Consider the following 16,612-nt stretch of genomic DNA (forward strand, 5'->3'; position numbering starts at 1 on the left):
GAAAGGATGGGAGAAGATCGATGGAGGGGAGGAGAGAAGTCAGGCCTCCTCTAGCTGTCAGCTGTGGGGTGCCAGTCCTGTGCTTTCTTTCTTTTTTTTGTGAGTGTGGTTTTATAGCTGTTTAAGTCCTGGGGATTTTACACTTAGGGACCTTTGCCTTCCAAGAATCGATTGGATTTGTGAGGTATTGACCTGTGAGGGCATGGACAGATCAGCTGCTCCTCGCCATCATTCTGACGTTTTGTTGTTTCAGTCTCTTCACAGGAGTCCAGGTTTTACATGTGTGTGATGTGAAGTAGCATTAATCCATGATCTGAATAAACTTTCTCTGAATATGCCTTCTTTGTTACTCACTCAAGTTCAGCATTTCATAGAAGAGGAAAATAAGAAATACACATACTTCATAAAATAAAAAAAATCATTCATCTGGATTAATCTTAACTTAAAAATTACTTTTGGTCCCTTAAAAAGTGGGAGGCACATATAGAAACTGTTGTAATTCCTACACCGTTCACCTGATTTGGATGTACATACCCTCAAAGCTGAAAGTCTGCAGTTAAAGCATATCTTGTTTGTTTCATTTCAAATCCATTGTGGTGGTGTATAGAGCCAAAAAGAGGAGAATTGTGTTGATGTCCCAATATTTATGGACCTGACTGAATAGATTATTAACTTCGTTGTTCATTATATACACTTTTTTCTTCATTTTTATGAAGGGTGCCAATAATTCTGGAGCCCACTGTAAATAAAATTACAAATGTCAAATATCAACATCAAACATATCAACCAGTGATGGCTGCTGAGCTTAGATTTGTAGAGGCATAAAACATTATCTTGATTATTCATGGATAAGTGACAAAGTACTCAATACTGCACTGTTGATACTGTGTACATGCACCTGTCATTCCTGGGGGCAGTGTTGTGAGCATAGTTGGCATCATGTGCTAAGAACATGGATCTTGTAAGTGAGCTAATGTTGGGATTAGGAAGTATTGAACTTCAATTCATTTTCTGTGAAGAGTAAATATTTTCATACATCATGTTTGTGACTTGCATAAGTGTCACGAAAATGTGCCCTGCACGGCTCGCATTGGCTCCTGGCTGGCAACGACTTGCTGTCACAATGATCTCGTCCTTGGTCGAGTGTTGGGCAATATGTCTACTCACTGAATTGTTACTGGACTGACGCAGTCCCATCTTGAGCAGATCTAGGCATATGCTCATATGGGGTACAGGTGCCCTTTAAGTGTTAGAGGCTTAGGTCTTAGGGATACTAATCACAGTTAATGGGTTAGTCAGGTTTTTGGTTTATTTTCTGATTTTTATTCCAAACAGGCCCTTAATGTATTTTACTGTATGCACAGTGCAAGTGGGTGCTTGGCTGGAGGCGACACCGGCTAATTTCAGCAGACCAGTCGGTAACTGGCATCTGACCTTGCTGATGGTAAAGTAAAAGATGCATGTATTTTACTGGGCATTCAAGAACACTATACCCTACCATTACCTTTACAGCTCAGAAAGGTAATGTAGTATCAAATTAAAACGAAATTAAAATGAAATACTGTATAAATCGCCTGAACCCTATAAGGTAAACAACGATTCATCTGCTGAACTACCTTGCAGTGTTTGAGTGCAATAATGCTGTGTGGGTTTCTATCTTGCATAAACCTAAACAAAATGGAGCCTGCAACTGTGTAATTCAGTCCTCAGCACTGTCCATACAGCAATGGCACAGCTGCGCCACCTGTGCAGACAGAAATATAGGCTGACCTCGCTTAAGAAATGCTGGGACATCTACACAATTCTGCAAACACATCGGTTTATAAAGGTATGACTTGTTGCTGAAGCACTTATACAAAACACAAGAAATATATTTAAAAAAAATAATGTTTGCAGCATAAAGGCAAGTGTGAGAATACAGGAACTTTGTTTCTAAGATTAGCAGCCACCCCCCAAGGGGGATTTGAAGAGCCTAGGAAACTACGCACATGCGATTAACGGCGCTAATAGTCACTAACGAGATGTAGACAAAGCCCCTGCGGTTTGCGCCCGCTAATCCGCAATCCTGCGACAATTGGATTCACACCTTCCGCTCCCTACAAACAGGAAGGCCTCGTTCAGAGCGAGGGGAAGAGGCGAGCTCGTGAAGGCAGGTGACACCTGTCTCCCTTAATTAGCGTTGAGTTTCCCCCTGACATTGTTCCGCAGGCTTCTCGAGTTCGCACGCACCGTAATCGCTCCGTCCTCCGCCTCTCTGCACGCTCACGCCGCGGCTGCTCGAGTCACTCATCCAGACACAAATGTGCAAGCGTGCGTCGAGGGTGCATGTTCAGTGCTGTCGATAGGATATTGTAATGTCTGTTTTAGGTTAGGTCAAAGAATGCAAGGAACTGCACCATAAAAATAAAATGTAATAAACATAAAACGTAGAGAATGGGAAAAAACATCTGGAAGTACAGGACATTGTTCAAAATAAGTCATTAAATATTCAATTAGCCAACACTATTAGCCAATAATGTGTTTTTTTTTTTTTTTGCTGCATTACAAAAAGGTTTGCAGCTGCATTATTTATATTGTGTATGTGTTTATGCTTTAAAATTAGCCAAACAAATTTTTGCAGTTCAGCTGGTTAAATTCCCTAATATTTGTTGTCAGATCTTCTCAAAAGACATAAGGCAGTAAGACACCATCTATCCTCATGGATTTTCTCACATCTTTCTCGGTTTGTTTCAGTTTCAATCCTTCTAGAAGATGAGCCCCATTTTAATTGAAGCTTATTGGAAGCAAGCATGGCCATGTGGTATCATCGCTAACAGGAACAATGTGTCTCCACGTCTACAAAAAAAAGGGCATTTTTCATTTTCACACAAGAAAGCAGTTGCTTTCAGTGTCAAAACTGATACTAAACGGCTCAACAACATTGCATTACATTAATGTAATCAACAAGAATGATAAGAGTGCAATTGAGCTCAATTAATATTTTATTTAACCAGAGAGCCCTGGCAGAGAAGGCAGCAATGCAGCACAGACAAAATTAACAATTTAACAGAAAAAAACTACACTACTGTTCTCATCATGCATAAGAACAGAATTAAATACTTTTTTCCAGGCTGAAGGATTGTCTGCACCAAGTAACCCAGCCCATATTTAAATAATAATCAACTATAAAAAAAATCTGCTGATTATGATGATTCAACCTGTTGTGGCATTGCCATTAGAAATGCATTCACCTTGATCGGGGGGAACATATTCCAGTCACTCAATCAGTAGATGTATTTGTCATGGCCTGGATCCCAGCCATGTCAGGCTGATCCAGGGAATCCCATAGAATCCCATAGAGCAGGTATGGTATGTAGGACAGCCATCCACTCTTGGCTGAATTAAGAATATCATACAAAGAACAGGACCACAAAACCCTTTGCCCATCCCTTCCCCAAAAACTGAGAACCATCTTTCATCCATCATTGTCCATTATACTTTCTAGTGCAGTTACCATATCATATGATGATAAACATGCTTATATATACTCACCGAGCACTCAATGAGCATTAGGAACATTTTTACTTTATTACACCTACTTATTCATGTGATTATCTAATCAGCCAATGGTGTGGCAGTAATGCAATGATACAATCATGTAGATACCGGTCAGGAGCTTCAGTTAATGTTCACATCAACCATCAGAATGGGGAAAAAATGTGATCCAAGTGATTTGACTGTGGAATGACTGTTTTTTGTGTATCTCAGAAACTGCTGATCTCCTGGTAGTCTTTACTCCATTAGGTAACCCTTGGTCTCAATTAATTATATTAATGATAATTTTCACCATTCTATGAGGTTACACCAGTGTGACGGAATAACACTTTAGCCAATGAACAGGGAGCACGGCTCGGTAATTGAGAGCAGCTGGCGAAATGGGCGTGTTTGAGCTGAACCGCTAATGGGATTTGGGTGTTTAGGGCTTTGCAGCCTGCCACCGGTAGTTAACAAAATGGAGGCGGGGGCAGTGAAGGGACAGATCAAGAAGGGCAGGTCATGTGCACAAACCATTGGATTACTTGATTGGAATCAACAACTAAATTTGGGACTTAGGATGCCTGAACCGAGAAGTGCTTATCGCTTTGATGAGGTCATCAGGATACAGAAGGCTGTGGCAGTGAAGTAGCAATATATTTTCATGAGGATTTTATGTGTTTGCAGATGCATGGGTTTGCACACTGCGTGCTTATATGCAGATATTAAAACAGCTTTGCACAGTGAGCTGCAATCCAAAGCAGTTATCACAGAGACAAAGTCAGCCAATAGGCAATTATATCAAGGAGAAAAAGGTATGCTACAGATGTCAGATTAAGCTTGCAAATTATCTTTCATTTCCATAAAAAAAGAAGAACAGGGTTTAAAAATAGCATTGCATTTCAATATTTATGCAGACCTGGGCAAAATACATGTATTTTATGCTTTCAAAAAGAAAAATATATTTCACATTTCATGAATTTTGACGCTTTATAAACAAAAGGGAATATTTCCAAATTCCAGGTATTTTTCAAAAGCCTGAAATATGAATAAAAAATAGATTTAAAAATTAGCTGTAAAATCTAGAATATTAAGTTACACTATACTCCAATAAAGATATAATGTATTTTCCATATGTTCATAAATTAAAGTGTATTTTTTTTAATGAAATTAAAAGAATGTCATACACATATTTGAATCAGGTCCAAAATCAACTTAAAGCTACTACTTAAACATCCTCATCATAAGTTATCTCAAATCACTCATAAATTGCCACCATATTGATTTACCTCTACCACAATGACCTACTTCTGATCTTTACTGGATCCCAATCCGTTAGCGTGTAACCAACATGGCAACAAGCAGGATTGTTATTTCTGTGCAATGCATGAGTTTTTGCATCAGTGACAGGAAGAGCTTTGATTTGACAATTATGTGAGCCACATATGAAGCTAGAGCTCATTCAGTGGACCACAGTGAGGCATCATCGATCGAACAGGAAGATTGTGCTATTTAACTCAAATAAGGGGGGTACAAATACATCAACTTTTTCACAAGGAATCCCCTAGTCAGATTACTCTAGATGTCCTTCTGGGTGCTGTGAAAAAAAAAATCATGCATAGCATTAACTGATACAGAACTAGGGTACTATGCTTAACAGAATGCTTATCTCCCCGGAGACTGTACAGTATGATTATAATATTATCTATTCACTAAAGCAGCTTGAGTGGAAGACCTTGGGAGGAGCTATCCCTTTCAATAGAGGAAGCTGACTGCAGGTGCTTAAGTACTGAGCCACAGCCAGTTATGCGATTCAGACTGGTAAGTAGAGCTAATGGGTTCTTAAAGACAGAAAGTAGCACTTGAAATTGAAATAAAAAATCTTGTGGCATGGTAATGCATTTTTATAAAAAGTCATAAAATCTTAATTTAAAATGTATAAACATTATATAGCACATAATATAAAAAAGGTTTAATAAATTATTTGATAAATAATTTCCTTTTTATAATGATGCCATCTGAATGATGCCTGTACAAGAACTTCTTGGGGTTCTGTGTGACTTTATTAATTTACTGTTCTGTCTGTCAGGAATGCTAATATATGAGATTAAAGTACTAAAGTGGAACTAAAGTGATCTCTCAATTATCTTACGCTATGTTCACGACTCAGCGCATCATCGGATTGACGGACACCGGAAGTCATTCATTCTGAGTGGTTACCGGTCAGTTACGGATCTGCGCCCCCTTGTGGCTGTCATTTCTCTACGTCAAAAAATCATGTTCCAAAATAAGAGCAAAAATGTACAATTCAGAAGTTGCATGAATAAACACATTGGTTTCTTTTCTTAGCTCACTTTTATTGGACATCCGGCTGACATATTTCCGGTTTGACTAATTATTAAAACAAACATATTTATGGAACCAAATATCTCACCCGGTTATGAAGCTACGACTTTTCTGACCTAACATATAAGCTTATTTTGAAAGCCATTTTCGAGAAAGCAATATATTTGCCGGGACTATACAGAAGCAAATGTCGTCATGAACTACTTCTTATTGTTGTGTAAATGCATTGCTATGCCGTTTCAGTACCAAACAAGTGTAAAACATGATAAACTTCTTCTTTCCTTCGCTCTCCAAGAAGGTATGTGTCATATTTCAGGCGACGGAAAATTTAGGAATATTGCTGCGTTCGCATCGCAGAATGAATATACAGACGTCCGTAATTAGAGGATTTGGACTTGCTGTAGATAAACCTGTAATTGTACTGGCTAATGGGGTTAACGGGGCTCTGGTTAACCTACTTTTGAAATAAAGTTCCATAAATGTGATGCTGGTTGGTTAGAAAGCATTAGAGTGAGTAATCCTGTTTGGAGAGCTTTTTGGACAGCTTGGGCAATCTTAATAAAATAAAATAAAATGCCTGTCGATTTCTTTACCAGATTCAGTTGACATCAAGTTTGTGCACAGATATAAAGTAGTTCTTGGTTGGTCCTTGACTAAGACATTGAGATGTTCAGCGCTAAACTAGGCTTTTTGTAATTTATTTGTATTTTAGTGTAGCTTTTGTGTACACCGTATGCACATACTCTGACATAACAGTACTGTGCAGATGTCTTAGGCACCTGTATAACATTCTGTACAGATAAGATTCTTTCAAAAATAATACAATGAACGGTCCAAAATAAACGTACTACACATTTTACATTACATTTGAGTAATTTAGCAGAATTGTTAAAAACTGAATCAAATCAATATTTTTTGTGACCACCCTTCGGCGTTAAAACTGCATCACTTCTCTGAGATAGCCAACGCTGTCCTGCAGTTCTATAAGACAGTCAGCAGGGAGGTTGTTCCAGGCATGTTGGAGAACAGTTCTTCTGCAGACTTTGGTCTAGTACTCCTCACTGCAGAACATTTTCTCCTGTGGGCAGGGTTGCCTCGGAGCACAACTCCAAAGCTATGTGCCTTATGCCACTTTGATTATTTTAAAGAAGACAACTGATAAAACATTTTCTTTTTTACATTTTAGATTTAATCATCATGAAGTGCCATTTCAACTGCAGACCCTTAGCACATTTTCATTGCTGCTACTGTTCCGGAACTATACTCAAGAAGTTCCAATTAATTAAACATTTATCGTCATGCAAAAAACACAAATCTTCCGGACAGCCTCCACCCACAACTCCTCCAGCACCCCAGTCTAGTCCTCCAGTACTGCCGTTTTCTCCTCCAGCACCCCAGTCTAGTCCTCCAGTACTGCCATTTTCTCCTCCAGCACCCCAGTCTAGTCCTCCAGTACTGCCGTTTTCTCCTCCAGCACCCCAGTCTAGTCTTCCAAGCTTGGCAGTGGCACCAGTAAGACTGTCTGTGTGTCAGCAAAAACGGGTGGAGTGCAGTATTTGTGGGCTCAGATTAAACAAGAGGAACCTGCTGGTTCATATCAGGAGGAAGCACAAAAGGAGGGTAGAAGACATCACAGAACAACACCGCCTTGCATGCCAGTGTGTGGACCCCCAAAATGGGATTTTTGCTGTCGAAAAATCTTTTTTCAAGCCATGCACACCTATCCATATTAAAAAAAAAAACATGGGGTGCAAGCCATCAAGTAATTTGCGAAATGGAGGAATGCAATACAAATACATAATTTGCTGCAAGGAGTGGAATTGCCCTTTTTGAGTGCAAACATTTAAAATCTCTGCAATTCTTCCCAAATTCTCAGGCTACACCAGTTTATCTTCAAGAGGAGGTGCTGCCTGAAATGGTAGCTGCCAAAATGTTTTCCGAGGACAGAAAAAGAACATGCTTAAATAGGCAAGAAGAAGCTAGAATAGCAGGTGTTCGGTTGAGGTGACCATGGGGAGGCCTCCCTCAAAGAAATATATTTCCATCTTTGAGCCAAAAGTGTCCTATTACAGCAGACTTGGTAGGGTAATAGCTGCTTATGACTCTAAAAAGAATACATGGCACTGCCCATGTGCCAAACCAAGACAATCTTGTCTCCACAAAACCATTGCCAAGTGGCATCTTTTTCAGGTGGACAGGCGGATCTTTACTACTGTGACGACCATGGAGAGTGATGCTGAGGGAGAGACTGACCAGCAACAAGCACAACAAGCTGGAGAAGGATCAGCATACCCTTCCGATGATGCATTTAAAAAAATATATCGGTTTAGTTTATTATGCACATATTAAAAGTGAACAAGCAGAAACAAATAAAGTGGGTTGAGTGTTTATTTATCTGGTCTTCATACCCTAACCCCCAGGGCCTTGTTGAACACATTTCTTAATGGCCTTTATGGCCATTTAGGCATTTACATTCTAATATGACTTAATTGTATTATTGTTTTACCATTATTGAACTTTACTGAACACAAAAAAACAATAGCTTAACATTATGCTGTGGTCTTTCTTTTCTTGTAACACAAGAAAAACATTTCCATTGAAAAGACTTGCAGGATCTATGCACTATTAACATTAAAAACAAATATAGCCATACACTACCCTTTTCACTCATTGTTTCTAGCATCAAATATGTGAGGTTACACCTGCTTAAAATCCCCTTAGATAGTCATTTACCTGTTACTTTTTTTTTCGTTCACAGTAGCGATAGAACACTTTTCTGGACTTGCTAAGTGGTGACGAATGCATGAATAGCGTTGAACCAATGAAAACACACATTGTGGGAGGGGTTGCCCCGAGGCAAATGTTCTGCAGTGAGAACCAACTCACTTTGGTTGGCTCCTTGCTTCTGATCTCAGACAGCCTTGACTAAGTTTTTTATGTAAAAAGTAGTCAATTGCTTACAGTAATATGTTACTTTTTAAAATTAAATACAAAAATGTCTCTGGAAAATTCAATCTTTTTGGAAAATGAATTTTTGGAAATCTCAAATGTCTTCTTTTATACTAACACACACACACACAAACATATACATAATAAAGTCTAGGGTGCCTAAGACTTCTGCACAGTACTGTAAATCTCTTCTTTAATTAAATTATTAACCATGTGTGTAATCAGTTTTTGAGATATTGACAGATTTCAAAACATTCCAATAGGAACAAGATCAAGACCTTTTGCCATTTACAGTTGGACTTCCTCAGAGAATTGTGTTCAACAGTTGGCTTGCATATATGTCAGCTGCAGTGTCGGACTTTGCAGTTATCCATTTCTGTAATCTCTCTGTTTGCACTGATCAGGCTTAAAAATAACGGCTAGCCATATGGTCACTATCCCTTGTATAACCCCTTTAAACCTTCACCATCAGGGGGGCAGAGCAGAGAACGGCCCCTGACTCAGAGCAGTACATGGCCCATAGTATTTTACACATTCTCTCAGCATTGTGTGAAGCTGGCAGCGGAGACAGGCTCCCTGTGCAGACAGTTTCAGGCATCTGAAAAGATTATGCTAACCATAGTCGGGACGACGCGGCACGGATGGTGCAGTGGGTAGCACTGCCGCCTCACAGCAAGGAGGTCCTGGGTTCGAATCCCCGTCGGCCGGGGCCTCTCTGTGTGGAGTTTGCATGTTCTCCCCGTGTCTGCGTGGGTTTCCTCCGGGTACTCCAGTTTCCTCCCACAGTCCAAAGACATGCATGTTAGGCTGATTGGAGAGTCTAAATTGCCCATAGGTATGTGTGTGAGTGAATGGTGTGTGTGCCCTGCGATAGACTGGCGACCTGTCCAGGGTGTATTCCTGCCTTTCGCCCAATGTATGCTGGGATAGGCTCCAGCCCCCCTGCGACCCTGTTCAGGATAAGCGGGTTCAGATAATGGATGGATGGATGGATAGTCGGGACGACATGGGTAGGCATCTAAAAAGATTATGCTAACCATAGTCGGGACGACATGGGCAGGCATCTGAAAAGATTATGCTAACCATAGTTGGGACGACATGGGCTCAGGTAGTAAGAGCAGTCAGAGGCTTGCCGGTTCGTTTCTGCCCTGGGTGTGTCGAAGTGTACGGGGGCAACAGGTCTAAAAGTAGGGCTTTTTTTCAACATGGCCCTAATATTCTTCTGTATTAATCAGATTTTCAAATGTCATTGTCACTGTGCCAACCATGTTTCAGAAAGATTCCTAACGTACACGAGTAAAGGCCAGTGTAACGTTGAAAACAAAACATTAAACTACAAAGGTGCCAATGCCATTATTCCAAAAGTGAACATATGCTATCCAGCTAATACTAGCGCACAATAAATAAATGCACAAAATCAAACTCCATAAAAATTTGTACTCTATATTAGGTCATACAGTGCACTAATGCACTAATACTGCAAAATGAGTATCTATACCTGGTGTATACCAGAGAATGTAGGTGATTAGACCTGTCTGAAGCTCACAGATGAAAAAGAAAAATTTCTCCACAAAATTGCCGGCATCTATTTACTGTATTTTCAACAGTTTTCGCTTATGGCATACAACAGCAGTTAAATATTTTGCTTCCACGTTTTGGCATGTCTTCCTAAAACATGGAGTAACAATGAGTGGAAGACGGTAAACCCGGTAACGTGCTGATATGTTCAGATTCTCATTCAATACTTACAAGTTTAAAATCTTTTAAATGAAGTAGTATATTGCATGAGCTCATTCATACACTCACAAGGGTCACTCAGCGTGGTAGCACTGTCCGGTTCATATGGGCCCCTGCTGGAGTGCATGGGAATGGAAGTGGATGCTTTGGCAAGCTCTTATTAAAGAAGCAATAGACAAAGAAAGAATAATTAAGAAACCAAAATATTATATATATAACAGCAAATCAAATATGGCAAGAGGGAGAGTTTGTTGTTGACCTTTGTTTCAAATTCAAGATAAAATAGATTTTTTCTGGTAATAGAGGAGAGGTATGGTATTGACGAGATTAAGGCTGGGACATTGTGGTCTAAACAAAAGACTAAAAATAGCAGTAAAGTAGCACCCTACATGTCGGTAGAACTGAGTAATTATGGTGCGTAGGGGGTATGAAACACACAGAGGAGTGATGAGAGCTAAATAGAGGGGGAACAGAATGCCAGGGAAATAAAATATATGGTAAAGACTGCAGGTTTAGGAAAGAGGTTATTTGTACTATTTCTAGTTTAAACGAAAAAGCGAAACACGAATACATCCAGTAGGTGGCGGTAATGCACTATACTTGCTTTTAAAATCGCCATAAAAGTCAAAAGAAGAAGAAGAAGAAGAAGAAGAAGAAGAAGAAGTAAAGCGCTTTAATTTGTGACAGATAAATGTTGCTGTCAAAATATTCTCTTTGCAAACCGTTCCCCAGGGCCGTAAATTAGTGCAATGAATTCTGAAGAGCTTCAAGACCAAAAGGAAGATAAAAGTGACGTAAGTTACAAGTTAGAATAACAAACACTACAATAGTATGTTAGTCATATCGCTGCGTAGGGGTTCATACAAAAAGGTAGCTTAAAATGCTCTGGAAACTTAAATGGACTGAGTTTTAAAAATGTACGTTAACGTATTTTGAATTAATTTGCAAACGAGCATGCTAGTTTTCCGCTACGTTAGTTCACTTGATTTGCAAACCAGAATAGTTTTGGTTTCGCAATAAAGCTTTTCTTTCTCGCATTGCTCGTAGTTCACCTGCAGCAGTTTCTGGAAGAGGTACAAGCGTTCGAGTCGCTGCAAGCTGCTTTGGAGTTCTTTGAAATTTGAGCTAAAATTTTAAGTTTAGCTATCGTGCAACTTTTCTTTTTAATGTAATTTACACTGCTGGAATCACGGAACTGATTATTTAGAAACAATTATCCTGGCTGAAAGGAGGAAAATAATTATTTATTAGGCTATGGCCCCTTCAAATGTTGAGTATCAACAACAACAAAAAAACAGCAGTGGATCGTCAGGGTCAGGGTTAGTTACCCCTGAACTATCTGGCTTTAGCTGGCACCCCCTAACTGACGATTCTCTTGACTTATTTATTCCAGTGTTTGGGCTAGAACAAAAGCTTCTCCCTAAGCAGACCATCATTAATTACATTGGATTAGCTTGGCTGTAGCTTGTTCTTATGTCCTGCCATGTCTTCTATTTAAACCATTCCAGATTTCAACATTCTTTCCGTAGTTGAAAAAGACGTACAGAACTCAGGATTAGAGGTGGATTAACTGTAGATTTGGTCTCCTGTACAGCCTCTCCCTTCTGCCTCTGAGGGCTGGAGTCTGCACTACATGACGGGTGACCTGTTCTCCTGTCCTGCAGATGAGGCTTTGGCCCACTGCATTAGCGAAGACTGCCGCATGGGGGCAGGCATCGCCACGATCTTCAAGAAGAAATTTGCCGGCGTTGCAGAGCTGAAAGCGCAACGTAAGTTCGAAAGTACTTGATCTGCCTTTTTTGCGCAAAAAAGCTATCGGGGTATGTGAAAGTGGCAGATTGGGGAAATGTTTGTACTGTCAATTGGAAAACACGCAGTATATACCTAGACGTTATATGCACGTGTTCAGTGTAACCTCATTTGCTACTCCAGTTTGTTGTTGTTTTCTCAAATTCTGCCACAAGTTCACAAGTTGCCTTGTGAAATGAGAGGGTGTGAGAGAGTGTTCCAGCAGTTCTCTTAGTAATGCACTGGTGCTGGGTGTAACGGCCATCTTCACACGTTGAATAATGTATGTTGCATGGTACCCTGCAGCGTAATACCCGGTTTTCCATTTTGTATTTATTTTATTTATTGTGCATAGTTTGGAAGGCTGTCTTTGTAGCTGACACTTTTATCCCAAGAGCACAACCCTTGTGTTAATATATCTTTCAGATCTCTGTACCTTGGACAATATTTTACTATGATTATAAGTTGCTTATAAAACACAAGTTTTATAATTTTTCTATGTTGGTTTTTTTCAGTAGTAGTTGCATTGATCTCTGTAAATAAGCATTTAAATTCTTGTGATTTTTCCGCTTGTGATTTTTGACAGCTGTTTTGCCTTAATTCACACTCAGACTGTAGACTGTAGACTGTCAGAGGTAGACTGCCACTGCTTGCTAACTCAAAACGCAGACAGCCAGAAGCTAACTGGCCCAAAGAGAGCAGACTCAGAGTTCAACAGTGTCTCAGTGTTCTTCTGAAATTTGTCATCGATATTTAAAATGACAGTAGTAAAATCTTTATAAAATGTGTCCCGTGTTTTACGCAGAGAAAACACCTGGAGAATGTGCTGTGCTGAGTCGTGGAGGACGCTGGGTGTATTACCTGGTAAGAGCGGGGCCTGGAGCAGGTGCCTCTGGTACTGTCGTGGGTGGACCAGGGGTCGGCAACCCTGGTCCTGGAGAGCCGGTGGGTGTTATGGTTTTTGTTTTCACCTTAAAATCAGCAATCGATTCAGACTCAAGAAACAAGATGAGGTGAGTTAACTGTGTAAGCAACTGCTTTCATTGAACAACTGAGTAACAAGGAAAGCCAGCACACCCTACGGCTCTCTAGCACCAGGGTTGCTGACCTGTGGGGTGTACCTTGGCATGAAGCCCTGTCCAGCTGTATACACCTGGGCTGCCCAACCCTGTTCCTGGAGATGTTCCATCCTGTAGGTTTTCACTCCCACCCTAAAAAAGCGCACTTCATCCAACAGCTAGAGCAGGGATGCCCAACCCTGTTCATACAGATGTTCCATCCTGTAGATTTTTGCTCCAACTCTAACAAAGCACACCTCATCCAACAGCTAGAGCAGGGCTGCCAAACCCTGTTCCTGGAGATCTAGGTTTTCACTCTCTGTGTCTCTATCTCTCCCGACTGTAACTAACCTCTCTGTGTCTCTCTATCTCTCCTGACTGTAAATAACCTCTCTGTGTCTCTCTATCTCTCCTGACTGTAACAAAACTCTGTGTCTCTCTCTATCTCCTGACTGTAACTAACCTGTCTGTGTCTCTCTCTATCTCTCCTGACTGTAACTAACCTCTCCGTGTCTCTATCTCTCCTGACTGTAAATAACCTCTCTGTGTCTCTCTCTATCTCTTTACTGACTGTAACTAACCTCTCTGTGTCTCTCTCTATCCCTTTACTGACTGTGACTAACCTCTCTGTGTCTCTCTCTATCTCTTTACTGACTAACATCACCCCCCTCCCGCCACACTATCTCACTCTGTTAGATCACCAAGAAGAAAGCTAGCCAGAAGCCCACCTATGATGCCCTCCGGCAAAGCCTGGAGGCCATGAAACTGCACTGCCTGGAGAATGGAGTCGGCAGCCTATCCATGCCACGGTACGGATCAGCCAATCAGATACCTAAACTACGCTGACACATTTGATTCTAGAGATGGTTATATAGAATATATCGATCAAGATGTTCTGTATCAAGGAATCATTTACAGTACTTACTTACGCTTTGCATCCCTCTGGGTACTGTTTTGCTCATTCACATAGAAAATATTGACACGATGAGGATATGCTGGGTTGTAACTTGTTGTAGCTAGGTGGATCCCCGGGCAGTTTCTGGATGTGTGTGGTACATATGCACATGTACAGACTGGTATGCTTTACAAAGGAAACTCTCAGCGGTTGTGGGAAAAACTTACTGGCTGTTTCTCTGCGGAAGAATAAGGTTACTCTGATAACCTCATATTGTCACAGCTCCATATATATTCCTCCCAGCACTTTGCAGTTAAAGAGTAATTGCACTCGCTGTTTCAGCCTGGCTCCACCTTCTACACAATTTAGAAAAAATGCATTGTGGGGTGGGTAGAGTAGGTATGTCCACCTGATTTGGATAGTGTTCTCTAACCAATCAGGGGCCAGCAGTGTTCCCCTCGGTATTGAGCTGGCTTGCGGACTTTGAAGACAAGCTGTTAAATGAAACAATTTTCTGACTGGAAAGCTGATTGATATCTATTATGTCCTATAGGTACTATGAAAACGGTTCTGCATTCATCACAATTGGGGCAGGACACACAATGTATAGGGCAGCAAAACACGTTTTTCCACTAGTTTTTATGTAAAATCATATTATTTCAGAAATGTTGAAATAATGGCATGGATTAAAATGGTTCACTATAAAGTAGGCATAGAAACACGTTTACAAGTCCAATTGCCCTTTAACAGAAACTATTCAAGAGACTGACCAAAAATATTTTCATGTTTTCTTTTCCCTACTTCCTACTTAGGATTGGCTGTGGATTGGATCGTCTGAAGTGGGAGAAAGTGTCTTTGATGCTTGAGGAGATCTTCAGAGACACCAATATTTGCATTACTGTATACACATTATGAGACATTTTTTTTGCCATTCGAATATGATGCCTTTCTGTTGAAGTCTTTCTGAACTGATAAAGTGTTCTCAGCCATTTGAATGCTAATTTTGTTTGCAGGCTGCTTTTGAATGTTGAATGAGTCAATTCCACAATTTCTGTAAGTTTGATGAATGTGTGAAGTACTACTGTACCACTGTTGATGCCACTCATAAATTTGGACTTTTATACAAAGCTTTCATAACTCCAATCAGACTATTAAAAATATAGACATTAAGGCTGTCTTAAGCAAACATTGAAATATATCATTAAAAAGGAAAGTTTGATATTGATTATAGTTCACAGAAGGTAAAAAAAAAAAATGTTATCCACTTAAAAAACTTCCTCTTCCTTTTCCCTACACCACGTTTCTAGTGGATCTACTTCACAAGCATTTCCAATTATGAATTTATCTGAAGCTATACATTGTACATTTTAAAACCTACGCCTACAAAGAGCAAAGGTGGTGCATATTTCCACTTCTATTCAAGGTCTGGATATTGTCAGGACTAAATAGAAGTACCTTGGTTTTGAAACCGATGATAAACTGAGCTTTAAAATCTTGCCACAGTATATTTTATGACAACCTACCTCTTTTAATGTTGATACGTTTTTAAAGCTCTTATAAAAAAATATTGCCTACTGCAAAACATTGTTTTATGCCTCATTTGTTTTGGGTAATGTGTGAAAGCCAGACTAAACCAATCTAGAAATACCTGTGGCCTGTTCCACAAAGCAGGATTACAGAGTTGCACAAAGCAGGATTGCGGAGTTTGCTGGATGAGTGTGTGGAGTAAAACCCAATCATCTGGAACATGGACTAAAGTAAAAAGAGCTGCTTCGGGTTTTACTCTGTGCAGTCACTCTATGATGGTGGATAAAATTATGCTTTTGATGAATTCAGGGAAATTCTGCTCATACAACCTACTGTATAGAAGATGTCTAAACTATTATATCTGAAATCACATCAAGTCTCACCAAGTAAATGAGCTTAGTCATGTTGTGAGTATATTGGCCTCCTGTCTCAAGTCTCTAAAAAGTATGACTTGAGCCATGATGATGATGGTGATTATATATTTGGCTGACGCTTTTATCCAAAGCGACTTACAGTTGATTCGACGAATGAGGACCTCCCCTGGAGCAATGTGGGATTAAGGGCCTTGCTCACGGGCTCCGCGGCTGTGTGGATCTTATCGTGGCTACTAATTGTAATTGACTTCGGGCCCCACCTCTGAAGTTAATATGAGGTAATTGTGACGGACACAAATCAATATTGACCGCTAACATTAGTATATATTGGGGGGGGGGGGGGGGGGATTCCAGCAGTAGTCTATCTGTAGCACTCCAAGTTTAGCAGTCGTTTGATAATCAGCACAGACTCAGGATTCATTTAG

General features: G+C 40.2%; 1 protein-coding gene across 1 annotated transcript; it reads left to right on the forward strand.

Annotated features, from left to right (window-relative positions):
• Positions 1-11,174: 11,174 nt before the first annotated feature.
• oard1 (O-acyl-ADP-ribose deacylase 1) lies at positions 11,175-15,868 on the forward strand. Its single transcript, XM_061258453.1, has 5 exons — positions 11,175-11,339; positions 12,140-12,314; positions 13,139-13,197; positions 14,088-14,200; positions 15,099-15,868. Exons 1-5 carry the CDS (start codon positions 11,295-11,297, stop codon positions 15,199-15,201), a joined length of 495 nt encoding a protein of 164 aa, XP_061114437.1. The 5' UTR covers positions 11,175-11,294; the 3' UTR covers positions 15,202-15,868.
• Positions 15,869-16,612: the final 744 nt, after the last annotated feature.

The sequence above is a fragment of the Conger conger genome, chromosome 10 (assembly GCF_963514075.1).
Source record: "Conger conger chromosome 10, fConCon1.1, whole genome shotgun sequence".
In the NCBI taxonomy this organism is placed as follows: Eukaryota; Metazoa; Chordata; class Actinopteri; order Anguilliformes; family Congridae; genus Conger; species Conger conger.

Excerpts from the sequence above, each read along its gene's own strand:
- oard1 (XM_061258453.1), top strand. The coding sequence starts at position 11,295 with ATGAATTCTGAAGAGCTTCAAGACCAAAAGGAAGATAAAAGTGAC. Across the intron at positions 11,340-12,139 it reads AAAAGGAAGATAAAAGTGAC|CCTCTCCCTTCTGCCTCTGA; the intron begins GTAAGTTACAAG and ends TCTCCTGTACAG. Across the intron at positions 13,198-14,087 it reads GACGCTGGGTGTATTACCTG|ATCACCAAGAAGAAAGCTAG; the intron begins GTAAGAGCGGGG and ends TCACTCTGTTAG.